Raw genomic sequence first — 27,923 nt, forward strand, 5'->3', positions numbered from 1 at the left:
AAAGGACCCGTGAACAAAACAAGTCTGCAAGTTGTATTGATCATTGCTTTCTCAAAAATACTAATACAAATATAAAAAATAACTAGCTACCATGTATATTGAAAACAAACCTAACTGATCATTATACAGAAGTTGTAAGTATTCTCTTTGAAAACCATCACATACAAACTGGCGACACATCTGGATACAAAAAATTTACTGATTACGAACAAGTTAAGCTTGATTAAGGTGCTCTCGACTGGACAATATTCTATAATATGAGAAATACACAACGAGCAGCAAGCTATTTCATCGAGACGCTCCAGAATACCATTAAACATAGAACTACTTTAGTCAAACAAACAAAAAAAACATTCATAGGAAACCATGGATGACGGCGGGATTACTTCGCTCCATAAATCAAAAAAATTAATTATATGAAAAATTCAAAGAGAACCCTAACATTCATAGAGAAGAGTACACAAAATATAAAAATCATCTGAACCTTCTGATAAAAAAATACTAAGAATAATTATTATAAAGATAAAATCAATTCGATCAAAAAATGAACCTGAGATTGAACAAATACGGCTTACCGATGGTAGATCTGTAGACAAAGATTTAGATATCGCAAACTCGCTAAATAATTATTACGTCAATGTAGGTATAGAGATGGCTAATAAAGTAACTCCTCAAGAAGAAATAATACACAGACCTGACCCCGCGCTCCAATCCTTTTTTCTAGAACCAACAAGTCATACAGAAATTGCCTGGCTACGACCTCATCAAAACCGAAACACTAAAGCTTATTTCTGGAAAAATATCTCATCAGTTAGCACATCTATTTAACTTAATAATACAAGATGGCTATGTCCCAAATGAATTCAAACTGGCGGTAGTCAAACCTATATATAAAAAAGGGGACAATGTTGAATTTTATCCAAATAAACCTCATTATTATTATCTTGATACAAAAATGTGGGAATCTTACGTCGAAACATCGATGTCTACCAGTGAGGATGACAGTGTTCCATGTAAGTGAAATGTTTACTTTTCATTTAGTATACTATGTAGAAATTTGAATAAAAAAAAACAAAATGGAGACTTTATATGGCGAACGAGTCTTGTGATTATAGTCCGATTTGAATCAAATTTGGTATCTAGGGGTTTTTGGGGTCGAAGATTATGATTCTCATGTCAAAATTGGGAAATTCAACGTGGTGGCTCCAGAATGGTGGTCGAGTTTTGTGATTATCGCCCGATTTATTCAAAATTGAAATCTGGGGGTTTTCAAGGTAGGCGATTATGATTTTTTTGAAAAAAAAATTAAGATGGAGGCGAAATAAACAGAAAAAATGTTATTTGTAGTTGTCAATAACAAAAGAAATAAAGAGTTAAAAATAAAAATTATAAAATAACATTTTCAAACAGAAACTTTTTATACAAACACACTAAAAAAAGGAAAATAATCATTTATTGTTTGATCTAGGTTATTCGGTGAGTTTTTCATTTTAAACTATATACTCAATTTTTCGCTTAGAATCTAGGGGCAAGGGGTCTGAGAGTCTCGTATTCACTTGACTTGCATCAAACTGCTGCGTTATCGAGAGATTGCGAAATTATTGACATATCGTATTGCTGTAGGACTAGTGACATCTGACTCATTTTCTAAATATAGGTATTTGAAAATACTTCACCTTCCACTGATTTCTATCATTTTGCAAAATACTGGGTGTTCTATAAATGAACGGTAAAATTTATACTTATATAATAGAATATAAGTAGTTTAGGTTGTCAATGTCGTTATTTCAAAGATGGCGTACCATACGTCACTTTCACTTTAGGGAGGAAAAGTACGACTTTGCTTCCTACAATGAGGTCAGGAAATGTATACTTTCGAGAGAGGTAGGCGGAAAACATATTCATTGTCCATTTCTCAGTCAATTTTCTTTGTAATAAAAAAGTGTGTGTATTACTTGAAACCCAAAGTGAACTACGTGCAAATACACAAAGAAACAAAAATGCAAAATATTTCTCTTTGTCATAACTTGGGGAGTTTAAAAAAGTTTCAATAAAAAAGTTATATTATCAAAACCATTTATTTGCAGTAAAACAATCAATTCAGGAATTATTGAACTTTATAAAAATGAAAACGAAAATAAAAATTAATTGGCGCTCCGGGGCGACTTCATTGATTCCAGTGGCGCATTTGCTTTTTCAGCTGCAGGAAAACCCGGAAAAACCTGCAGCACCACATCATCTGAAGATCTCGAATGTAGGGTGTCTCCAGAGGCTCCAATAGATTCAATACATCGCCAGAACACTTCGTGACACGACTATCGTCAAACTTAAACCAGCCCCTTTCGTCTTTGACCAAGGCGTAATAATGACCAACTTCAACGCCAGAACCACAGTGAACAATGACTGCATGAATATTATAACAGTGGTCTGCTAGATTGAAATGTTCATCTATTTTGAACCTTCGAAAGAGTTGTTTCCTTCCGTCAGAGGTTGAGTCTTGTTAGAAGATCATCAGTGTTATTATTAGATTGATTGGTGCCTCAACTATACTTGTTTCCTTATATCAGTCAGTTAGTTTGGCGCATGTTTGGCAATACAGTCGATCATCACCTGTTAAAAATTTCATTTTCAGATGATTTTGGGGTATATTTCATATATATTTTTTCATTTGTACTGATACAATAATCGTTTATTGACCTTAATTTGTTTTCTCAAAACTGCAGGGCCAGCATGTTTGTTCTTGCAAATATCTGCCAACTTATTGACATAATTCCTTAGGAGATGGTTTCTACATTCAATTTTTTCCACTGTATGTTGTATTCTGCATAAGGGTCGCGTTCCAATAACTTTTGATAACAGGAGCTCTCCATCTGCAATCATCGTTTTAAAAATTACTCCGTGCTTTTCCAAAGTTTGTTGGAATGCTGCTGCAATTACATCCGATTCCATGGCATTTCAAGACAACATCCAATTTTTTAAACAGCGATGGGGTTTTGGCTGACTTCGTTTATTTTCATGTTTTTTACACACAATGCAATATTTATTTCCAAACTCATGCTAATGACTTTATTAGTTTTTGCACCAATCACCACACCACAACCAGACAATGACGTATAGTTCCTTTTATACGACCTTTTGGCCCAAAATCCATCGCATTTTACGGTAATAAATGAAATTCCGTTAATAATATTTTCCGACTCAATAGCAATTTTTTTTCTTCTTCTATTGCTTCATCTATTACTTCTTGTGATTCATCCTCTATCTTATCACAAACTCTATTGTGAAATTTATCGTATGTTCGATGGGATCCATAAGGAATTTCTAATGTTGCTGCGATCTTTTCAACATATTTGTATCCCAATCCTATTGACATGATCCCCAAAACCGATTGTTCAGTCACTCTTTTATATTGTAATATCTATTGCACATGTTACATTTCAATTTTATAGTCGATGCGAATCCAAAACGACGTTCATCAATAACAACAATATTTTGCAGAGTGCATTCTGTACCGGGATCATGATTTTCTGGAAGTGAAATTATTTTCAGTGCATTGAAAAAATGGTCGATATCTATAATTCTTTTCCCAACCAAAATAGTTTCAATCAAAGCTCATAGAAGCAGAAAGTACCATCAAGGAAATAAAGGAAATGAGAGAAAATATGTTAACATCAATTGATGTTCTTACTCAAGAAAGTTGTCTATATTCTTGCAAACTGAAGGAGATGAGGAATGAAAGGCACTTAGCTGAAGTAGATCCAAATAAAGACATGAAACCACAGAAAAACGAAAAAAGAGGAAAAACATTCGCAGAGAGAAAAGGAAATAGGAATCCTGAAAACAGTCCTAGAACAACTTATGAAGCACCCGAAAAAAAGGATTTTAATTGTTTCAGGAATTCAAGGAAGGGATTTAGCAAAGAGACTGACCAATATATAAGGTGACACTTGTACAATTCAGTCAATATTGAAGCCAAATGCGACGGATTTCTGTAATAGTAAGGATTTCTGTAATAATGACGTGGTTATCCTCTGGCCCAATAGATACGACAGAGCAACCATCAAAGATTTTATAATAAATCTCAAGCATGCCCAGAAGCCTATCGCTATGATCATTGGTTAGAAAATGAAAATATTTATGAAAGAAACCTAGATTTATTCCAAGAAATATATTCTCTAGGGCTGAACACATGTCCCATTTTCAAATACAACAACACTATCAATAGAAACTGTTACAAAACGGAAGGGGTTTGTCTCAGTAACAAAGGAAAATCATTATTAAGCAATGGAATAGCAACTTATATACGAAATCATTATTGTAGAAATTCTACTGTAACATAAGCTTCCCAACAGTTCTTTATCTGAAGTGAAAATCTGTACCACTAATAATGATGAAAATGTAACTAAAAGTAATGATGAAAATGAAAACAGCAATTTTTTATGCCCACGATTATCCCAAGCTTCAACAATAGGAAACCACTCGAATCAATTGTTACAAGTAAAAATTCCTCATACTCAAATGACTCATCGTGTTTCTCCGACATGAAAATTTTCAATGCAAATGTACAGTGTTTGTCAAATAAAACAAACTTAATTGAACATTTATCTGTTTCAGTGAACATTGGGCAAATAAAGATCAAATAATAGATATTGAAGGCTATAAGGAAATCATTAGGTATAGTAGACTCTCCCGCAAACACGGAGAATCAATTGTTCTTGTAAAGAATAGTGCTTGCAATAAATGTAAGAATTTAGAATTTATTTCTAACCTATCTATTGAGCTGACATTTGAATGTTCTGCCACTTCATTTGATAAAGATACGGCCCTAATCTGTCTGTACAGATCACCAAACAGCAATGTAAACTTGTTCCTCATACAACTTTCCGCCCTACTGGCAAAGGTTACCGAAACATTCAAAAATGTGTTTATAGGTGGGAACTTCAACATTGACAATCTAACAAGAAATATGGATACAATAGTTCTTTATGATATAATTGAATCATACGGTTTTATATCTCTTCTCAATTAACCAACAAGAATCGGACATTGCGGTGATCGTGAAACAATCAGTATCATAGATTATGTACTTACTTATCATCAACAGAAACAGCTTAACCCTAATTAACATTGATCTTGCCTTATGGGATCATCATTCTCAAATTATAAGTTGGAAAAATAAGATGAAAAATACTCCCACAAACACAAATAATCCGGAAGAAATTTATAAATTTAGGAAAATTAACGGATTCTATATAGCCGAATTTAAGAAACTTCCAACTGGTGACATGAAATTCCGAAAAACTTCACTACCACCACCTTTGCTAATTCCAATGAAGCTTTTAATGTTTTTTGAGAACATTTTCATTGGTGTTTTGAGGCAGCATTTCCTAAATCCACAAGAAATAAAAAATACCAAGAGGAAAATAATAGAGAATCACCCTTTCCACTTCATTAAAGAGTTAATTATCTTAAACACTTGAATCACCTGAGAAAACAGGAAAACTCTGAAAATAGTAACACCGCTTATAAAATAGCCAAAAAGAGTGTTGAAAACGAAATACGTCAAGAAAAAAATAAATCATTTCATGAAAAAAGTTCAGGATTCTACCAATAAAACCCAAAATTCTCTGGAATATTATAAAACAACGACATAAAAATAATGATAACAAATGTACAGTACTAAAACATAATGATAAAATAATCACTATTGAAGAAGAAGTAGTAACATTCGGAGTAACAATAATTGACAAGAAAATCAGGACACATTTCCCAGGGAAAGATTCAGAAAGTTGTACTACAATGTCAAATACTAATGCAACCATGTTTTTTGAACCAGTCACTACGGATGAAGTAAAAACAGTTATAGCCTCGTTAGACAATAAGAAAAGCACAGGACATGATGAAGTATCCACAAGAATAATCAAAGAATGCATGGATATATTCTCTGAAGTTATAGGATATATCTTAAACTTATGTATTTCCTTTGGAGAATATCCTGACCTGCTTTAAATTGCGGTCCTTGTCTCTATACTAAAAAATGGTGACAGTAGAAATATCGAGAATTATCGACCAATATCAATAATCAGTATATTCTCAAACATTTTTGAAAATATTATATCTGGCAGAATAAATGATTACTTGGAAATATTCGATCTAATGACAATTGTCATTAGATCGAGGAAAAATCGCTCGATAGAAACTGCAACGTTCAGCTATGATGTACAGGAAGTACATAATTTAATGGATAAAAGAAAACATTGTGGTGGGTTTATTTTCTTATTTGAGTAGAGCCTTCGATACCTTGAATATTAAATTCGTATCAGATAAGCTATTTAAGATTGGTATTCGAGGAAACATAAATCAGCTTATAATGTCTTTCGTAACAAATATATATTTCCAGGTGAAACAGAATGACATCATGTCCGATAAATTCCTTGTAACAAATGGGACACCTCAAGGCAGTGTACTCGGTCCGCTAATTTTTCTGTTATATGTGAATGATCTACCTAATAATATAAGTAATGGGGCGATATATCTTTACGCATTATTCTTTAAAGTAAAACAACGGAAGAAATGCATAACCTTGTAAACTCAGTCCTACACGAATTTAATGACTGGTGTTACAGGAATAGACTTATAGTTGACCTGAGAAAAACTGTCTGCATGGAATTTGCAAATTCATCTACTAGATTTCAATTTCATTTTCAGGAATTTTCATAAAACGGAAAGCATTACTGAGGCTAATTTTCGATCTAGATTACAGAACGTTACGTAAAGAGATTTTTCGTCAAAATAAAATACTAACTGTTGCCTGTTTGTTCATTCTTAAAACATTGACGTATATCCATGAAAATAGAAGACAACTAGAGTCGAGATCGGAAGTCCATAATTATTATACTAGTAATAACCATATGCTCATCACCCAAAAACACCATCACGCAAAGTATAAAAAGTCTCCTGTTTGCTGGTATCCGTCTCTTTAATATACTGTCATGCGATATGAAGACACTGCCACCTCAAGTTTTTAAAAAACAGTTGAAAGTGTTTCTATCAGAAAGAGGTTTCTACACAGTAGATTAATTTATACTTGAAGTTGGTAATGTCAGATCACTGTCATTGTGACGTATATATCGTAACATTTTGTTTATAATATGTATGTTTGTTTTACAATGTGTGTCACATTATTTTTTTTTTTCAAATGACATCTTATAATATTACACATTTATATAATACCTGAGAAATATGACCTGTCCCATCTACATAATGTAGCACAAAGGACTAATAAATCTATATATATATATTTATGGAACACATGAATGATATTTTGTGAGTACAAAAAGTGTAATTCACGTCCTAGTGCATAAGTTGAACTTTATAAACTACGCGTAAAATTTTTACTTTATAATAATAATAATAATAACGTTTATTGTGCAAAAACAAATTTTATACACAAAGGGAAAAGGGTTAGCCAGAGGATATCTTCCACCCGTCCCATAATTAAGAAAAAAAAAGCATACAGTAAGACTATAAGTAACAGTTACAATAGACACAAAAATAATATAAAAAAACTATTATGGATATAATATAACAGATCACAATCATTTTTGAACATCTAAGAAATGAATTTTCAAAGTTTTTTTGAATTGATATATAGACAAATGAATATACGGTAATAAATTATTTAGATACTTCGGTCCAAAGTTAAAAAAAAAACATCCCTCAAATTTGGTGGTAACATGATATGGAATGGTAAATGTATCTTTTCTTAAATTGATAGAATGATTATCAGATCGCTTACTAATTAATCTGAACAAGTAATTAGGAGTTTTGCTTTCCAATAGTTTATATAAGAATACAGATATGAGATAACGAATTCTAAACTCAATATTCAGCTGATCTAATTTCAATAAATATGGAGTTACATGATCACGGTTGTTTTTATATGCATTGAAGTTTGTGTTTATTATAGTCTGGCAAGAAGTTGTAATACACTGAGCAGCAATACTCAATATGGGGATAAATCAATGATTGAACTAATTTCAGTTTTGTTTCTTGAAGAAGCTGTAACTTGAACTTGTATAAGGATTTCAGTTTAAAAAAGCAAGTTTTGTAAATGTGTTTAACGTGCTCGTTGAACGAGAGAGTGTTATCGATATATACACCTAAATTTTTTGCTGAATTCACCCAGTCAATCGGTTCATTGTCAAGAAAAAGATGCAAATTTGTTTCAACTTCATTTCTTTGTAGATCAGATCCCAAACATAGGGCTACTGTTTTATTTGGATTTATTCAAAGGCCATGATTTTTGGAAAATAGAAGTGTATTTTCTAAATCTAAGTTCATCCTGGTGATAGCATGGTAAATATTATTAGATTGACTTGACAGATATAATTGAAAATCATCAGCATATAAATGTATGTCGCACTGGGATAACGTGGCAGGAAAGTCAAAAATGAAAAGAGAGAACATTAATGAACCTAGAATGCTACCTTGTGGTACACCAGAAGAAGTTTCCTGAAGAGATGAGCATAATTGATCATTATCCAATATAACCCGTTGAGCCCTTCCTGTGAGATAGCTTCTCACCAAATCTAAAGAACTGCATTCAAACCCAATGTATTTTAGTTTACTCAGCAATATTTTGAAGTTTACCAGATCGAATGCTTTGCTTTGATCAAGCATAACCAAAAATGAGACCATCGATTTGTCCCGAGAAGTAGTGATATCATTGATAACCTTCAACAGAGCAGTGTTGGTACCGTGTTTCTGTCGGAATCCAGATTGCACTTCTGGAAGTATGTTAGCTGTATCCAAATATACTTTAATTTGTTATTATTTTTTCAAAAATTTTTGAGAATGCTGGTAAAATACTTATTGGACGTAACTCGTTGAAACAGGTGGGTATAGGTATTTTGGAAGTGGGTAAAATATTAGCAATTTTTCAAAGATCAGGAAAAATGCCTTGCCTCAGAGACTCATTAAAAATATTTTTTACTTCATCTATGCAATGTGGAATAATAAATGAAATCATTTTAATATTGATATTATCGATACCGAAAGCATTTGATTTTATTGATAGCTTCAAAGATATCCTTATTGGATATTTCCATAAACGAGAAACTTGCATTGATATTGAATCTGTTATTACTATAAAATAATAAGGTATCACTGTTAATTGTAGAATTTCCAGTAACATTAAGAAAAAAGTGATTAATATTTATGTACGGCGTAAATAAACTTTTCACTTCTCCAATATAATTCTAGTTTCGGTTCACATATGTATTTCTTTGAAAATCAAAAATTTTTACTTACTTGTATTTGGATAGCCTAGTGATTCTTGTTTTTGCACTAATGCGCCTTATACTCAAACTCGTTCTTTTTTTAGGGCCAACGTCTCTCCAACAACGTTTGCTTTCCATATTCATATCGTCCAACAACCTTCTATTTGTCTTTTAATATATACTAAGCACAACTTACACTTTACGAAATGAACTAAACCGAAATAAAACAGCAATAATCCAACCTCAAACATAGAAACACAATTACAACGTATTTTACATACCAACACTGTCTGTCGAGTTGCTTCTGTGCCGATATTGTGTTTATGAGCATATATTGGCTACCTGCAAGCTCCACCTTTTCCCTTCCTCCCGCCTAACCCTTGCACCCCTCAGAAACTGTTTGTAAAGAGCCTGACAGTGTTAAAGTATATACAAAATGAAATTATAGAAACATATAAAAAAGCTTTATTCATATTTTAAGTACATAAAAACATTTTTTAAGATCAATAACATAAATAAGTGAGTAAATATAAAATAGATAATATGGAATGAGAAAAGTCTTAGAAAATATGAATATAACTAGTAGTGAAAAAAGGTTTGAACTATATCATTGTCAGTTAAAGACAGTTTAATACTGCAGTAGCTGCCTAAATATTATATAAAAACCACAGTATAATCTCATAACAAACAAACTGATTTTATTTTTACAAAAGTAAGTAGATCTAGTAATTAATTCATGTACTATATTGCAGTGAGCAGAAGAGACTTCATGTGACAAAATGTCCTTCTGCTCTCTGACCTTCCAACAGTAAAATAACACACTAGTTATGTATTGTGAGCTATTCATATTGGAATAGGTATTTAAAATTCATTCAAGAGTTATTTCAATTAAATAATTTCCACACTGTTTACTTTTCTCTCATTCACTGTAAGTCAAGATACAATCTGAAAGTTTGAAATAAAAATATTCCATTAATCAATTTTGAATAGCCCAATACATAAAAAAAATCCTAAAAGTAGTCAACGACTATATTAGTAAACTATAAGCTAGCAAGGCCCCTTATACCCTGTTTTCTACAAATTGAACCATATTTTCAAAATCTATATAAGTATATGTCCATTATTATCGGCAATAGTAATTATAGTGTTTCTCTGGTTTTATAAGGCTATCAATTCCTTACTATAAAAAGTATCAAGTCAATACCGAAATCAACTAGTTTCTTTGACTATTTATAGATATCTACTTTGATCGAATTCTGTAGTGATCGTGCAAAGAATTTTGTACATTTTGATATAGTATACTTGACACATGACATATTATTTATAGTGAAATGTGGGTACTCCATAAGCTATCTGTTCAATTTTTGTTACATTTTTGGATTATCATACAACAAAAATAATTTATACACTCACAGGCACAATTAACCGCCCACTTATATCATTCGTCGCCCTGTATATTTTATGTTGACTATGACTTGTCATTTGTTTTGTTTTTGTGAAATTGTGTGAAATTAAACACTTATAACATTACTTCGTCTTCTAAATTTGTCTCCCCGACAGGTTTTTGCAATTTAGTCGTTGTTTGACATTGTTGCAGTTGTGTTTCTGTGTTATAATTTCTTGTTCTGTTTTGCTATAGGGTGCAAGTATTGTTTAATTTGAGTTCCCTTATTGTTTGTGACTGTAAAAAATGCTACTCGACACAACTGATGTTGTGTCGTCAGCAACGTGTTAAGAAATCGCTTCGGCACCGTTATTCAAGTGCGTACACGTCTTTTTGAGGAGAGAAATGTCCGTGTGAGTGAGCGTATCGTTAGAAGAAGCCTGGCAGAAAAAAATCTAAGGGCTTTTCGTCCAGCTCGTGCCCCACAACTGCTTCCACAACACCGTAGAGCTAGACGCTTTTGCACGAGAATATGCTGACTGAACAGTGGATGAATGGAAGGACTTACTGTTCTCAGGCGAGAGAAGAGTAGCTTTAAGAGGTCCAGATGGACGTCAGCGTGTCTACAGGCGCCAAAATGAATGCACTGTAACAGAAACACTGGGTTACCAGGGAGGTTTCCTAATGGTTTGGGGAAGGTATCTCTTATGCGGCTCGTACTGATCTTGTTGAGGTAATGTGAATGCTCAAAGATACATGGAAGAGGTTTTTCAAGACCACATCATACCTTTTGCACAGTTCACTGGTGACAATTTTCCATTAATGCATGATAATGCACGGTGCCGTACCGCAAGATCCGTCACCAAGTACCTTAATGAGGTCATGACTCAATTTTTACCATGGCTGGCACGCAGTCTCGATCTTAACCTGATAGAACACATTTGGGACAACCTCAAAATATGTTGTAAGAGGTAGAGTACTAGCCCCTATGACCCTGGGAGAACTCAAAACGACTGCGGTAGAGGAGTGGCACAATATCCCCCAATTGGATATTCAGAATATCATGGATGAGTTACCAAACCGACTCCAAGAAGTCATAAGGGCTAGAGGCGGCAACACCCATTATTAATTTCATTTTTTTTACAAACCGCCACTTTTGTCACAATTAAATTTGTCAAATTTTCATCAAAAATTTTCATTAATTAAATTTTTGTAAAGAAACCGTTGAGAAACGACTTTTATTGATCATTTTTGTTTTTTTTTTTTTCACGTTAAGGGTAGTTTACAACATAACCTCTCATGAAATGTGATATAAATTCAACTGTTTCTGAAAATTTATAGAAATACAGGGTGGGTGGTTAATTGTGCCTGCGAGTGTATTTTTATGAAAATTAACGTAAAATAAATGAAAACAAACCCTCTCAATGCTCAAAAATGAATCGAGAGAAATATTTTCAAATGACCTGCATATATACTAGATCTAAACTCCCAAAACCCTTTGAAAGCATTCAAAAATTTCCAAAACCACTAATTTGAATCGTATGTTAAGAGAAACTCGAGAAATTATAAGATTATTCAAAACTGACAAAAAACAATGTGCAAAACTCATAATAGAATTATTTTTCTCCATTAATTGAAATTTCTGCTCATTTTTAACGTACTTAGGATTGCACTTTAAAAAGGTTTAGTTGGTGGTTTGTTTCTGAATTCTGAACATGCATTGAAAATATCTTTGTCCTCACCACCATAAATCAATTTTATAAATGCCTTTTCTCTACAAAATTGCAAACGTTGTTGAAAATAACAAATGATATTTAAAGGTTCATCAAATTATTTCCGATATAAATACTAAACGCGCCTCTAAAATCAATTCAAAATAGCTCTTATCAAGAATTTCCCAGAGACAAAGTACAAGTTTTTTGGGATTTATATGAGATAAGCTGGATTACTTTTTGAAGTGCATTTCCCAAGATCAAGAAAAGTACATAATTTAATCAAGCAAACAAGCACTTTTCCCAATCACCAGAAATGCAATGCTCTTCTCGACGAGTGAAGTTTTCGTCATCTCCTGAAGATGCCAACTTGGTTAGAGAAACGCGCGTCGAGAAGAGTATTGCATTTCTGGTGATTGGGAAAAATGCCATGTTTGAATTACCAGGTCATCCATCTGAATTTCAAACATGGCTGACAATGATGGCTCAAGTAGATGTAAATACAAGGAAAGAGTGCCATTACAACGCACTTCAACTATTCATGTCTAATTTTGTTTTTTTTTTTCACTATACAATTTCTCATATTCAACACTGCATCAATATTAGAAAATATTCTTGTCTGATTTTGTTTTTTTCACTGTACAATTTCTCATACTCAACACTGCATCAATATGAAAAATATTTGAAACCATCAGTCCATGATAGTTTTTCCTTCCCAAATCACAGCCACAAGTAATTCATAATATCAAATAAAAACATTAGGTTATACACTTGAAAAACCTAATGTAAAACTGGTTATTTCCTTCAAGATCCCCCTGAATTTTGTTAAGAGAAAAGCATGTCTTCGACAATTTGTCAAAAATATTCTAAACAAATTTCTGTTTAATATAACTCGAGAGAAGTAATGAAAGTAGTAACCAGCTGCAATCAGTATCACTACCTCACACAAGAATATGTATTGGTTAATTTGTCTTATTGTCTATATAAATTATTTCGTAAATTGTATTCGAGTACTCTAAAAATGTTACCCGATCAACCTATTTGTTAAGGGCGGAGAGAGCAAAATACTTCACTGGCGTCGGTACCCTGTAGAAGTCCTTAATTACAATACATAAACTGAGTCAAGTTCTTTATTCAGTTTCAAATCATGATCAACCTAATCAGCAATTGTTTATTGTGTTCATGGCTGTCATCTCATCTCCCCACTCAGTTTCAGGATCAGGCTGGCAACATGGAAATGTTTTGTAACAACACATTTTCTGAATTAGGTAAGCAACGTGTTTCTGATTGAAGATGCAGACGTAGAGCACAAGGGGTCCTTGGAAGGCATTAATGATTATGTGGCAGTTGACTAGCCCTTCATATTTAGAAAACGATGACAGGAAGAACAGCCACCAGAGAGTCATAACAAGCAGTAGTAGAATAAACATCCGAAAGCTAAAAAAACAATAATACTTTTTATTCACTATTTATGACATATACGCATGAAGGTGACTGAGATGAAAGCCATCTTACAATAAATAAAAAAGACTCTTCTTAGAGATGGCCTTCATCTAACGATTACCTTTATGTTTGAGTAAGAAAACTGATACCAATCATCTAAGTGAAATATAGTCTCACCTTTAGCATTTGGATCAAGGAAATTATGGAAAGTCAAATCAAAATCATACTTATATCCTTTCAATTTTCTTAACTATATTTTCAACGTTAGTACAAACTTTATTCAAATTCAAAAATTACACTTCATATTGTAATAAATCTCATTCAACACAAAACACAATAAAATTTATAAAACTTTAAAATAATCAAAAAAGAGTTAGGACACTTCTCAATTTCTTTTCTGTTGGGTGATTTATGATTACATTCTGTGTTCTATCATACTGATTTTTGAATTGCCTCTATATGAGTCTATATTTTTTTATAATAATAAGTCATATTCTATATCAGGGTGGCATTTTCTGCATTAATATGAGGAAGGAAGATATTTTAACCAAAATAAATTAACTGATGCATTTATAACACATAACTTTATCTGGATCAGAAATAATTATATCTTTATACTAGAGTACTATCTCTTATTTCCTTTTTTTCTTGTTCCTTTGAAACCCCTTCTTTGTGCTCATTTTACTTTTGCCTTATATGCATAATTAAGAAAGTGATTTGGTTTCATGAGTGTGATCAATTCAATTCTTTATTGACTTCAATTATATCCAGCTCTCTGATATTCCTAATATGTACATAATATTTCAGAATAATATATATAAGAATATGAGCTAGGTATTCAACAATATTTAGTACAACAACATTACACTAATTCATTTTAGATTTGTGGCCATGTAGTCAATGAGGTTGAGATGGCCATTTATATTGGTTACATTTTACAAATTTGTTGAAGATTTCATATTTTGCAGTGAAATTATGAACTTTCCCAATGTTTTTGTAGAATTATAATTAATCATTAATTTTAATAGAAGTCTTGTAAAAAATTATTCATTTTGATTGTTTGCATCAATAGAAATATTTTTCTGGCCTCCAACTGGAATCAGTTGAATAACCAAAGGAATGTCCAAAATAGCATTGATAGCGATAATCACTTTAACAGACATTTTTAATTCCCCTCTACTCTATTCCCAAAATTTTGGGAAAGAAAGCTTTGTTTAGAGCTTCTCTTCAACAACTGACCTAACTATAGTTTATAATTGGGTGATATCCTCCGATCACTCTACACTGTAGAATATCTACTTCAGACTTACCTGTGACGTAGTTTATGGTGGATTCTTCCATATGTGTGCATTTTATTTATTGTTTTCATAGTAGTGGCAAAAAAAAATACATCAGCAATTACAGTGAAAGCTACAGGTACGAAGAATATGATGAGACCCAAAGAACCTAGAAAAAACGTTAATGAACATTTGACAAAGTTCAGAACACTAGTATAATCATATACTTTCTGGAGCACTAAAAATGGTTATTTTATATTCGATGTACGGCTGACTAACATATAATTTCCGTTTCACTAGACAAATCTTTTTAATACTGATCTAAAATTACAGTGATAGCCCCTTATAATTTTTCTGTCTGTATAATTTTTTTTTTAGAATTTAGCAATGAGAGGATATTGAAAAATACATATTTGACAAAAACATTTTCATGAATTTCGTTCTACTAGTGTATGAGAATTGATAATTCTATTAAATTGTCTTGATTATAAAAAAAATATTGTCCATATTGTTTGTCACTTTTTCAATATTATGAATACAGTGACCCGTTACTTGATGCTAACATTTTAGAAAAGTATCTAAGAGGAAGATCGTACTGAAAGGCGATCGAGACATCCTTCCGCCTGATGTCGTTGAACTCATTAGGCAAAAACATCAGATGCGCAAGGGCCTGCAGAGAACACGCGACCCCCGTAGCAAGGATGTTGAGACTTACTGCGGAGGTCAACCCGCACATTAATGAGTTCACCAACAGGAGGTGGAAGGACAAACTCGACTTGTGCAAGACCACCCTTTGTGGAGGATGACCAAGAGACTGAACAACCACATTGGAGAAAGACAACGTGCACGCAGTGACGGACCATCAAAAGACTCAGTTATTTGGGGAATACTTCGCCAGTTTTCACCAGGTTAATCCCGACGGCTGTGAGCACCACAGAGAAATGTCAAATATTTTGAATGACAAAACATAGACCGGCTCCAATAATACCGGAGCCGATTCTACTCAAGTGGATCACAGACGGGAATCACAGATGTCAAGAAGATGATTGCAAACATCAAGCGCCTGGGGAAGAACAAAGCCCCAGGTATTGATGGTATTGAGGCAGTTCTACTACGTAACCTGCCGCGAAAGGGTCTCGTACAGCTAGTACACATCATGAACGCGACTATCAAACACCAACACTATCCGGATTGCTTGAAGCACGCGGAGGTGGTACCCATCCATGAGAATGGAAAACCTAAATCTCTTATAGACAGCTATCGACCGATCTCGCTACTCAGTTCGGTGGCAAAGGTCATCGATAAAATTCTCTTGAGTAGACTTTGTCACCTGAAAGATAGGATAAAGCTCACTCCTGAGGAGCAATTCGGGTTCCGACGAGGCCGGAATACGACTTCCCAACTGATCCGGGTTATTCACGGGGTGAAGGAATCCTTCAACCAAGAGAAGAATACAGTTATGGTCCTGCTGGATATCAAGAAAGCCTTAGATAGAGTTTAGATAGAGGAATTTGTTGCCAAGATGTGGTTGGCAGGCATGCCCTTATTTGTGATTAGTATTCTTGAATCCTACCTGAGGTATCTACTTTTTTTCGTAAGAGAGGACCAAACCACATCTGAGAATTATTCAATTAAATCAAGTGTTCCACAGGAGCCCTGCTTGACACCGCACCTCTACTACTTGTATACGCACGACTTTTCTATGTTCTCAAGAACGAATGTGGTATATACACAGATGACACAGCAATAACTTCAGATTCACTTCGACAGGTTAGTCGTGCCATATTTCGAGAAGAATAAAATTCTGATTAACCCAAAGAAGACAGAACACGTTAATTTCACGAAGAAATTAACGAATGTGAAGATCTTCGGGAAGTTGCGAATCAAGGGTGATTGCGTTGATGAACAGAGACGCGCGCGATATCTGGGAGCTTGGTAATCCAACGAGCGGGTGCGGCGGTATAACACGCGTATTTGCTCATTGCACGGAACTTGAGGCTTAGTGTTGACAAGTTGCTAATTTACAAGCAATTAATCAGACCAGCTGTATTGTACGCTTGTCCTGTAATCTGAAGCCTCAAGAAAGCTCCTTTGCGGAGACTCAAGATGATTCAGAATAAGGTGCTACGTATTTGCACGAATAGTGACAGACACATTTCATTGTATGACCTGTTAGATCTGGCAGGTGTTAAGACGGTCACTGATAATATCAGAAGCCTGTCTCATAAATTCTTCATCAAATTTTTTTTACCGAAGGCCCGCTGACGAGGAACGTCACGACAAATAGAAGCATGATCAGCCCCGTAAACACAATCTGATATATGAACCGCTAGTTATCTATCATGAACAGCGCGTACGCGATTAGTTCATGAGAAAACCAACTAGGATAGTTCACGGGTCACCTGTGATACGAGATCTATTCTAACCTGGTTTTTTTCATGAATATTTTCCAGGAGGCTATAGGCAAACCTAAATACTGAATAACAGCAACAGTACTCCATCAAGTATCGAAGTGCGACATCCTGACATTTCTCGCGTAAGCCTCGGCAAGAAGCGAGACGCCTTAAGCAGAGGACGAAATAAAACTCTGTTGGGCAGAGAGCCATTCGTCACCATCAGCGGGGGCGTCTCCCATACCCTATCATAGGGCTATAGGTGACGTTTTCATTTGCAGATATACTGGGGCTCAACATTTCAGTTTCCTCATGCTTTTCCTCCTACCCCTCCTATACCTATCCTATCTCCCCTCCACCCACTCCCATATGTGGGAGAGACGTACATATGCTCACCCGAACCTCAGAATGTGTGTAGAGAAACAGGTAATAAAGGAATGTTGAGGTTGATGTTACTTGATACAAGGCACGTTTCATTACACGGTAGCTTCATTAGTTTGACTGGTACATCAAACTATTCTAAAATTTTTTTAATATAGAAGTAGGTAATTACAAAACCTAATAAAACTGTAATAACTAGCTGAATGTGACTTTACCTATTTGCTCTCTCTGTTGATCGAAGGTTAAGTTTTGTGTGTACTGTACGTCAGGATAGTCCATTGTAAAATGTGCAAAAACTGCTAGAAATCCCAAAACTATAGTACACGACCAAGCATAGCTGCAATAGTAACAATACTTTTTTCCATCTGTAATTCTTAAAAATACATTCCTTGATCTGAAAATAAAGAAAGACAAATTTGTACATTATGTGGACTGATACAATATGTAAATTTCAAATACGAAACTCACCTGAAAGTTTTCCAAATATAGTAACCCATACTATTCAACCAAAAAAAGGCACCGAGCATGCTCAAATAGCATATTGTTTCTGAAAATGATACATTTTATCTTTCAACCATATTTACAAATACATATTGTAACAAAATAAAATCACAATTGATTGCATGAGATGGGTCAGCAATAAAGAATCAAGGAAGATATTTCTAGTTTATATAATTAGATTTGATTTTGTTATTTATGATTACACTTTGAATCAGGCATATCAATTTATAAAAGTTTCAAGAGGTTTACATTATTTTATTATTGATGCAATGTGGATGATACAATTACAATGGTTTTTGAACAGCGTCTCAAGTTATAGCTGAAAAATCTGAATGACACAGTCAATCAGATAAACTTGTTAACTTTCATAGACGTTCTGCCAGAAACTGAACTGTTCTTTTATTTGAAAATTTTATTTGAAAAAATAAATCGTTTTTTAAATAGTATTTCAATACATAATACAATAAAATAAGTAAAAAAAAAAAGTTTTATGCCCACAGTTTTATTAAAAAAAATAGATAATAATGATGTAGAAAAAGTTGTAAAAACTAAAAAATAATTTGAAAGGTCCTAGGTAGCAGTCATCACACCACTCTACTCAGCAATCTACGATATTGATTAGATAAAAAATAATAAAATCATTGGGCGTAGCGTAACCTGAGTAAATGTGTGAATACTATGCCAAATGATTTTATAATTTTTTCATCTGAACAATACCGTAGATTGCTGCAGAGTATGGTGTGATGACCAATACCTAGGACCTTCCGATTTTTTTTTAGTTTTTAGTAGATAATATAATCATTATCTTTTTTTTTTCAATAAAAACGTTCAACAGAAATTTTTTCACTACTGTCATTTTTAAGTTTTAGATTATGATTTTGTTACTCAGTTCTTCTAATTCTGTTTAGTTCATTTAGTGCCTCAGTATTACAAAGTAATATGTAACCCGCCATTTTGTAGCTGCGGGCATCTTGAATTTGCATATTTTTCAAAGTGTACTACTATTCTACTAGTCAAGCCCTGTCATTTGATACCCGTATTAAGGTAGTTGTGAAACAATATTTAATCCGCCATTTTGTACCTGCGGTCATCTTGGATTTACAATGATATAGAATTTATTAAATTGTATTATCATCAAAACTAAATGTGTGTATCAAATTTCAAATCAATCTGTCAACAGGAAGGGGGTCCAACTTCAATTACTAATTTAAAAACTAAAAATGACTACCAAGTGAATAATGGCATTGCGATGATCTTACCTGCAATGAGCAAGCTAATATGACTCTTGAAAACCGTCAACAGTCTTATCAAGTCAGCAGTTTGACTCACTATAAGACACATGCATATTGTCGTAACAATATTTCCTGTTAGATCACGTAAAGTTGGCAATACAAAGTAGATAACGGCTATGGCAAGGAGGCATGCTATGGAAATACCGTGTGTGGCAGGGCTGATGACATTATGCATCAGAAATTCGGTACTTGTCAACCAATGTGTGTGAACTTCAGGGGCACAAACCCAAGCGAATTCGCTCCTGAGGCCATCTATTTTCTGAAAAAACAAAAGTAGGAGTTACATTCAAATAGATGCAATTGAAATAACAAAATCAAATCAGTAAACTACAAGCTTTTATTTATCCTCCAAAAAACACTGAATTGAATCAAACCCATCAGTTTATTACCTTACTCAATGTATATGATATAAAAGCTTGACATGAGATTTACCTATTTTATAAAAAACTTTTTTTAGAAATATCTATGCCAAGGAAGAGTAACATATTGTATTCTAGTATCTAGAAACATGAATCCAGCGACCATAATTTGGTACCATATGAATTGTGTAATCTAATAAATGGATTTTGTAAGTAGGCCATGATTATTATAGTATTCCTATAGTATAGCTAGTATAAATTAGCCATATCTTTCATAACACCCTTCCAGTGGCGTGCTTTTTCAATTGTCTTCACTGTGAGTAAAATGAGTAAAATACTGTGTAATAAGTGTGAAAAGGATTTAGAAGGGGAAGACATTGTCGTATGTGACTGCTGCAATGATGTAGTACATTCAACATGTACTGAACTTACAAGTACCGAACTTAGAGCTATGTAGGAATAATATCAAGCAAATGCCTAAACTCATAAAACAGCCAAGTGATATTATGGAGATAAATAGAATACTTCAAGAGGAAAATGAAAAATTGCGAAAAAAAGTTGATGACATGAGTGTATCCAACTCACATTCTGACATGGAATATAATTTGCTTGGAAGTGAAGATCTAATATCAGAAATTATAGACAGACAATCAAGAGCGGCCAATATTATCATTTATAATGTGAATGAACCTAAGGGAAACCTCCACACTGAAAGATCAGCACAAGAAAGAGAAACCATAAATAATATACTGCAGGACTTCAACGTCGATGAGGAATAAATAAAACATTGCAGATTGGGAAAACCGACAATTAACAGAAATCGACCCATCAAGGTTATTTTCAAATCACAACATGATGCCAGACATATATTGAAGAATAAACAATTAATAAGAATACCCAGTGTGAAAATATCTAATGACCAAACTCCAAAACAAAGGGAGTATTTCCGTAAAGTGAAATCTAAATTGGATGAAATGATTGCAGCAGGGGATAACAATAGTACCATCAAATATATGAATGGAAAGCCCACAATTGTGAGAAACAAAAATTTTAGTCATGTAAGAAAAAACCAGTAAATAACCCTAATATTCAGTTGAACAGTGATATCATATACCTCAATGCACAAAGCCTACTGAAACATAAAGATGAAATTCAAGAAAGTATTGTTTGTTATGATCCAAAAGTAATTTTATTAAGTGAAACCAGAACAACTGAGGATATTGAAGATGTGGAACTTATAATGGACAATTATACTTGCATTCGTTGTGCATACTGGAATCGAACTACTGGTGTAAAATTGTTAAAATTAACTTCAAATCTTCAATATGGTTGATCGGATGTTTATATCATTCACCTTCTAGTTCTCATGCAACTTTTTTAGAAGATTTCGAGGATGTTTGCGAGAAGCTTGTGTCATCTAATAATCGTTTTATTCTGGAAGGTGATTTTAATTTAAACTTATTAGAAGAAAGTTTCTATACAAAAAAAAAACTAGAATATTTTCACAACCTATGGTATAAATCAAACATTAACTGAGCCTACTAGAAAGACACTAGATACACAATCATTAATAGATTTGGTTTTGGCTAATAACGATAATATAGTTTCGAATGTTCATTTAACGCCAAAAATTACTGACCACTCAATTATTTCTGTCAATTGTCTCTTTAGTCAAACTAACAAAGAAAGCTCAATAAGAAAATACAAGAAATCTTTGTGATAATAATTTGAGTATAATTAAGAATAAGCTCATTTCTTGTAATTGGTCTTTAAACTCTATAGATGTTAATTTACTTTATGAAGAATTTTTCGAAAAATGTTCAAATATTGTCGATAGTATTTCTCCCATACAAATAAGTAAGTTCAAAAACAATATTCCTTGGTTTGAAAATGAAGTTTTTATCAAAATTGAGAAACGGGATGAAGCCTATAAAATATTTATGACTACGGTGGGAGATGAAAATTTAAAAATGATTAAACGGGAAAATTTAAAAAAAAAATTGAGAAACGATGTGGTTAACTCATTGAAAATAAAGAAAGTTCAGTATTATCATAATAAAATAGACAGATAAAAGAATAATTATCACTTGATGTGGAAAACTTTGAAAACCCTTGATCATGTAATGATCATACATTTCCTAACCTAATCCAATTTGGAGATGAAGGAGTAGTAAGTACTAAAAAAGGTGAACCTGACATGGCCGAAACTTTCAACCTATACTTTGTAAACAGCATCCAACATATAGTCCAAGGTATTGAGAATTCCGAGCCATGGTTCAATTTGGATTATAATTTATATTTGCCCTTCAGCACCTTCAGATTGATTACCTTAAGAGATTTGAATTATTAGAGTTTATTGACAAAAATCAAATCATGTTTAGCAATCAATCTGGTTTTCGAAAAAAACATCCTTGTGAAACAGCTCTACAGTTATCTTTGACTGAATTTACTAATGAAACAGATTAAGGTAAATATGTTGTAGCTGTCTTTTTAGATTTTAAAAGGACCTTTGAAACGATTGATAGAAGTATTTTGCTTCAGAAGCTGAGAAGATATGGGATTGAGGGGAAGGTTTATTAATAGATAAGTAATTATTTATCAAATAGGAAACAGAGAGTACATGTAAACGATTATTTCTCATCATATATAACAAATCACACAGGAGTGCCATGAGGTAGTGTGCTTGGTCCCCTATTATTAATTCTGTATCTGAATGATATTCAATTATTTACAGACTGTGAGTTCATCAACTTATTTGCAAATGATACCTTATTGGCCTGTACTGGAGTAAATTTAGAAGAAACTGTTGGCAGAATGAATAAAGTTCTAGAAAAAGTAGAAAAATATCTGAAAACCATTAAAATGAAACTTAACGTTAAAAAAACAAAAGCAATGATAATTACTACTAAATTCAAATATAATCAAATAAATACAAACATAAATTACATATTTGGGAGTTGAATTTAATGAATTCATAAAGTGGGATGTAAATACAAAAAAGATGTGAAGAAAAGTAAGGGCAATTTTGTTGATCATCTCTGCGGCTTTTAAGTGGGCCTTTTGCTGAAAGGGTTCCAACTCGGTGACAGAGTTGTGATCATCTCGTTCAGTGCCGAAAACTAAATCCAGTTCACCAGCTGCTCCTACGTGCAGCTGCCCTGAAAAGAAATGCTCCAATTTCTCGTCTTTCATTCATGGATCATGCAGAGAAGGTGATCCGAACTCCTGATGATTTTACAGGCTACATCCAGTACCGTTCTGTCATGGAGATACTTCAAATTCAAAAGTCCTCTCTGTTGTCGAGGAAAGTACAACCGTGGAACGGACGATTTGGGATGCAAACTCCTATGGGTATGCTTCATTTTTCGGGTCATTACATCGAGTTGATACAGCTTTCACGAGTTCACTTCACTACTCCAAACAAGTAGAGTAAGATTGGAATCGCAAGCATGCTCATAGCAGCAACTTTGTTTTTTCTTGACATTTCCGATGTTGGAGTTTGTGCTGATACTTGCAGCGGAGAGAGTTCTTCACTGCTGTTACCTCTTAAGAGTGGCGTTGTTACACCCCGAGGTCATTATTATTATTATTATCTCATCTCTCTTCAAGCAGCAAACCAATAGAAAGTGTTGATAAATGAGACAGCAAGGGATAGTAAACGAAGCAGAAGGGAGAAAAAAGAGAAATTGTGGAAATTCTAGAAACTTCTAGTTAAGGTTTCATTGAACGCACTAATGAATCAGTTTCAGCTAAAAAACCCACTCTTTTAGTTAAGAACCTAACAGTGCTTAGATGATAAATCTGGCATATTTATTGAATTTAAACTACTTTCGATATATAGATCTAAGAAATTCGTGCAGGGAGAATTTTCAATACTATCTGCAACTAAAATTTTAAGGTCTCCAAGTTTTATTGTATGAATAAAGCGTTACTTAAATATTTCTTCAGTACTTACCTTATCTAAACAATATTTTCCATATTCGTAGTCATGGAATGGTCCTCCAACATTAGTGACTTCTGAGTCTAATTCATCACCAGGAACTTCAGAATGATCAAAGTAATGTCTCAAGATACCATTGGGTAATAGTCTCAAACGATCCGTTGAATTCTGATAATGGTAAATGGGCCATAACTGCATATGTCCACAGTCTGGTAATCCTGTAACTAATCTGAAATAGGAACAATAATAATGAATTATCATGAATACCTCTCATTTCATATATCGGTAGTTTTTCATTCGATAAGTATTTCACGTGAAACACTGGAACTTTTTAATACATGGCAAAGAAAATATGGTATCGATGAACATTTCATTAGGTAATGATTGTTATTTCCATTAATTAAAGTATTAAGTATTTTTCTCAACTCCTTTTTCTTTGAAATATGCCAAATTAAAATAACTCTCCCCAAATACCAATAGAATCAAAGGAAGTAATGAACCAGTAGTCCACCAGATACAGTCAAGGGTTTAAAAATTCGGGATTTTCAATTTCTTATTATGAAGAAATTAAAGTTTTATTTGCAATTTCTAGTAGTTTTCACAGCTTCATTAGAACTAATGTAGTCAGGTTTGATTAAGTAAATGAATGTGGTAAGGAAATGTCATGGCTGCCCTCGAACGCACGCAGAGGTTACTATTTCAGGCTATTCTGAAGGGACCATATGAGTACATAAACAAAGGAATGAATTCATTCGTAAGGAAGAGAGCTTAAACATCAACAAGACATGGATACCGGCACATCATAACACAAAGGTTGAAGAAAGATTGGCACAATCATGTCGCTGGAATTGCAAAGGCTGCTTCTCAAAAGAAAACTGTACAAACAGCACACAAGTGTGCTGACGACAGCACACTTGTCACACTTAATGAGGATCTTGAAGTGATTTCGAATTGGGGCCAAAGTAACCAAGTTCAATTGGCCTCCTGGGGCAGGCTTGTGTAATGGCCTCCTGGGGAGGCCATTACACAAGGTGTAAAGGAGGTAGATTCTGGAGTGTCTTCAATGCAGCTGTTGGGGTAGTTCTCATTGCTCCCGTCATTCCCAAACATGCAAGTTTTAGCACCTTGCCTAGTTTGTTGATGGCAGTCGCCTGAGTCATCTTTGGCCACCAGACCAGAGATGCGTATGTTATCACGGGTTTAACCACCATCGTGTATAGCCAATATACCATGTCTGGTTTTAGCCCCCATGTTTTTCCATAGGTGCGTCTTGCGAGCATCAGTGCTAACTCCGCTTTCCTCTTTATCCTGTCCAAGTGTTGGTTCCAGGTCAGTTTGGAATCTAGGATTACTCCCAGATATTTAACCTCCCCCGACACTTGTATTTTTTCACCTCGAAGTTTTAGAGGTCCGAGACCCTCCGTTTTAGTCCTTCTTCTTCGGTCCATCTTGTTATAATATTCAGGGCCTGCTGCATGCATCCCTTCACTACATTATTATTTTTACCCTGGACTAAGATGACTAAGTCGTCTGCATAGCCCAGTGCTTTATACCCATTGTGGTCCAAGAGACATAATAGCTCGTCCATTACAACGTTCCATAACAGAGGGGATAGAACCCCCCTCTGAGAACAGCCCCTTGCTACCCGTGCCACGACTGTTTTCCCCATAATGGTTGAATATACCGATCTTCCTCTAAGCATGCAGTCTATCCACCTACAGCTTGTCTTGTCGATCCCTCTTCTCCTCGACGCCTAGATGAGATTCTAACGACGTATTAACAAATGTGCCCTCAATGTCCAAGAAAGCAGCTAAAAGTACTTCCTTGTTTTTGTGAGTATATTCTACTTTTTCTGTTACCAGACATAGATAGATAGATTTATTTGATCATGTTATTTGTAAATTACATTTATGACAAGTAAGGAAACAATGGTAAAATGTTATGTATAAATAAAAAAGACTAAAATTTGTGATGGTTAAGGACAACATAGAGCCATTTCTGTTGACATACCTGACCTGTATGCATATTGGTCTTGATGTAATGGTCTGATAGCCAGTGATACGTCCATGATATGCCTATCAAGTAGTTTTTCTGGCGTTCTCAAAGCAAATGACATAAGACTAGGCCTTCGCCGAGTTCTGTCCGATTTTCCCAGGTTTCAGAATGAAGGTGGCCCTGATCAGTCTCCAAATTTTTGGTATGTGTCCCAGTGCTAAACTTGCCCTGAGAATTATACACAATTTTTTTTTTTTATTTCTGGTCCCTTTTAAAGCATTACTGGGTATATGCCATCAGGTCCCGGCGACTTATAGGGTTGAAATGAGTTTACAGCCCATTTAATTTATTCCAAATCTATCACCTTCTTTGTCATTTGCCAGTCCTCCCTGGATGCCCTTTTCAGGGTCTCCAGTTCTGAATTCGCCCAGGAGTCCGGTGTTAGATTTGTAATTTCCGACCCGGGAAAGTATACCCGGAAAAACTCTCAAATAGCCTCTTCTCCGGTTTCATGTCTACAGTTCATTAGTTGTGGAAACAACTACAACTTAGTGTAGTAAATAAAAGTTAAACTGTAGAAGTGTTCCCATTATAAAGTCCTATCCTGCTTAGTTTGTTATATTTCTCAGTTTGGATTGATATATACACACAATATAAGTCATACTTACGTGTAGTTGGTCTGCAGATTACCGATGCCTTTATCAGTTGTAAAGAGAGGCCTCCATTCTTCATTGGTTTTATTTACCTTCATACAGTATCGACCCAAATATATCTCATTTTCTTCGCAACATTTATTAACTTTCACAGTAACGTTAACATTTGCATGTACTTCTAGCACAGCAAGTAGTAGAATAAAAGTGAATCCTATTTGAAAATAAAGCATCATTGCTCAATGTAAAACCAGTGCACCAAAAAGTATCAACTATTGAAGAATTTTCGTTTATTTGACCCTTTGTCGTTCAAATTCTTTATTTCTTTCATGCTAATTCAGATTTTTCCTAATCCACATTAGCCATACTGAATTGGAACCCGTTTCCGGCGATAGTTGGATTCGTAGAATTATGACTCAGTTTTATTGGTATCAATAGTTGTTTAACTAAACAATAACATCACTCCAACGAATCTTTAGGAAACAATTCAATATTCATACTTCTCAAGGATATTACTACATTTCCTGCATTCTAACAACAAAATCAAATAGTTTTGTGATTATAAATTCTAACCATAAGCGGCTTAAATTCTTCTTCTTATTTCTTTGGGATATCTGTGTCTCAGAACAATACAATTGAATAGCCTTTCCTTTCGAGTTTACACTGAAACATCACACTTGTCCATACCCATAGTTTATTACTGGTAAAGAGTCGATGTAACTTAAACACTGTCGCTTCACTGTCTTCTGGCTCCCAATAAAAAACTCAATCTCAACGTCAATAAAGTGGTCATTGAAGCATGGATAGATGTTGCAATCCATAACAACACTCAATAGCCAAATAGGTAAAGTGCCTCTTGATATTTCATTACTCTGAGGGATGAGGGAAAACCAACTATTTTCACCTCTCTCTCTCTCTACTTTGATCTCCTTCTATTACAATATAACAGGAGTTTCGTCGGAGAACAGAATATTTTTTCAGGCCTTATGATATGGTCGTGGGTCGCAGTTGTCTTGCTCCAGGCAAAGCTATCATCTCATGTTTTTTTGCTACATGTTTTTCAATCAATTTTCTCCTGTTCACATTAGGTCAATTTCCATTTCTTATTGTCGTCTCCTACTGGGAAGACCTTTTTTGGTTTTTATTATTTCACTCTTCTATAAAACAGACACATTACATTATTCTTCATAAATTTGGCTACATCTAAGAAAACTAATTTGGAAAAGGGACGTCGATATATGACTCCATTAGAACCTTTTATGTGGACTATTCTCACTGTCCCGACTTTGGATGGATATGAAACTTTGACCAGTCC

The 27,923-nt window shown here is 34.0% G+C and overlaps 1 protein-coding gene across 1 annotated transcript; it reads right to left on the bottom strand.

Moving 5' to 3' along the window:
- Positions 1-9,730: 9,730 nt before the first annotated feature.
- On the bottom strand, positions 9,731-27,219 carry mthl5 (G-protein coupled receptor Mth-like 5). Its single transcript, XM_023169439.2, has 7 exons — positions 26,627-27,219; positions 23,979-24,192; positions 19,632-19,923; positions 18,340-18,418; positions 18,087-18,265; positions 15,131-15,266; positions 9,731-13,814 (listed from the first exon to the last, which is right to left on the bottom strand). The coding sequence occupies exons 1-7, from the start codon at positions 26,842-26,844 to the stop codon at positions 13,538-13,540; spliced, it is 1,395 nt and encodes a 464-aa protein (XP_023025207.1). The 5' UTR covers positions 26,845-27,219; the 3' UTR covers positions 9,731-13,537.
- Between the last annotated feature and the right edge of the window lie 704 nt (positions 27,220-27,923).

The sequence above is a fragment of the Leptinotarsa decemlineata genome, unplaced genomic scaffold (genome assembly GCF_025532065.1).
Source record: "Leptinotarsa decemlineata unplaced genomic scaffold, Ldec_3_MD MMD2_tig00026307_RagTag_RagTag, whole genome shotgun sequence".
NCBI classification, from domain to species: Eukaryota; Metazoa; Arthropoda; class Insecta; order Coleoptera; family Chrysomelidae; genus Leptinotarsa; species Leptinotarsa decemlineata.

What these genes read in the sequence shown, in the direction of transcription:
- mthl5 (XM_023169439.2), bottom strand. Translation starts at nt 26,844, where the DNA reads ATGATGCTTTATTTTCAAATAGGATTCACTTTTATTCTACTACTTGCT. An exon ending in TATTAGCTTGCTCATTGCAG is followed by an intron (nt 18,419 to 19,631) that starts GTAAGATCATCG and finishes TATCATTTTCAG; the next exon opens with AAACAATATGCTATTTGAGC. An exon ending in CACCATAAACTACGTCACAG is followed by an intron (nt 13,815 to 15,130) that starts GTAAGTCTGAAG and finishes TTGTTTTTTTAG; the next exon opens with CTTTCGGATGTTTATTCTAC.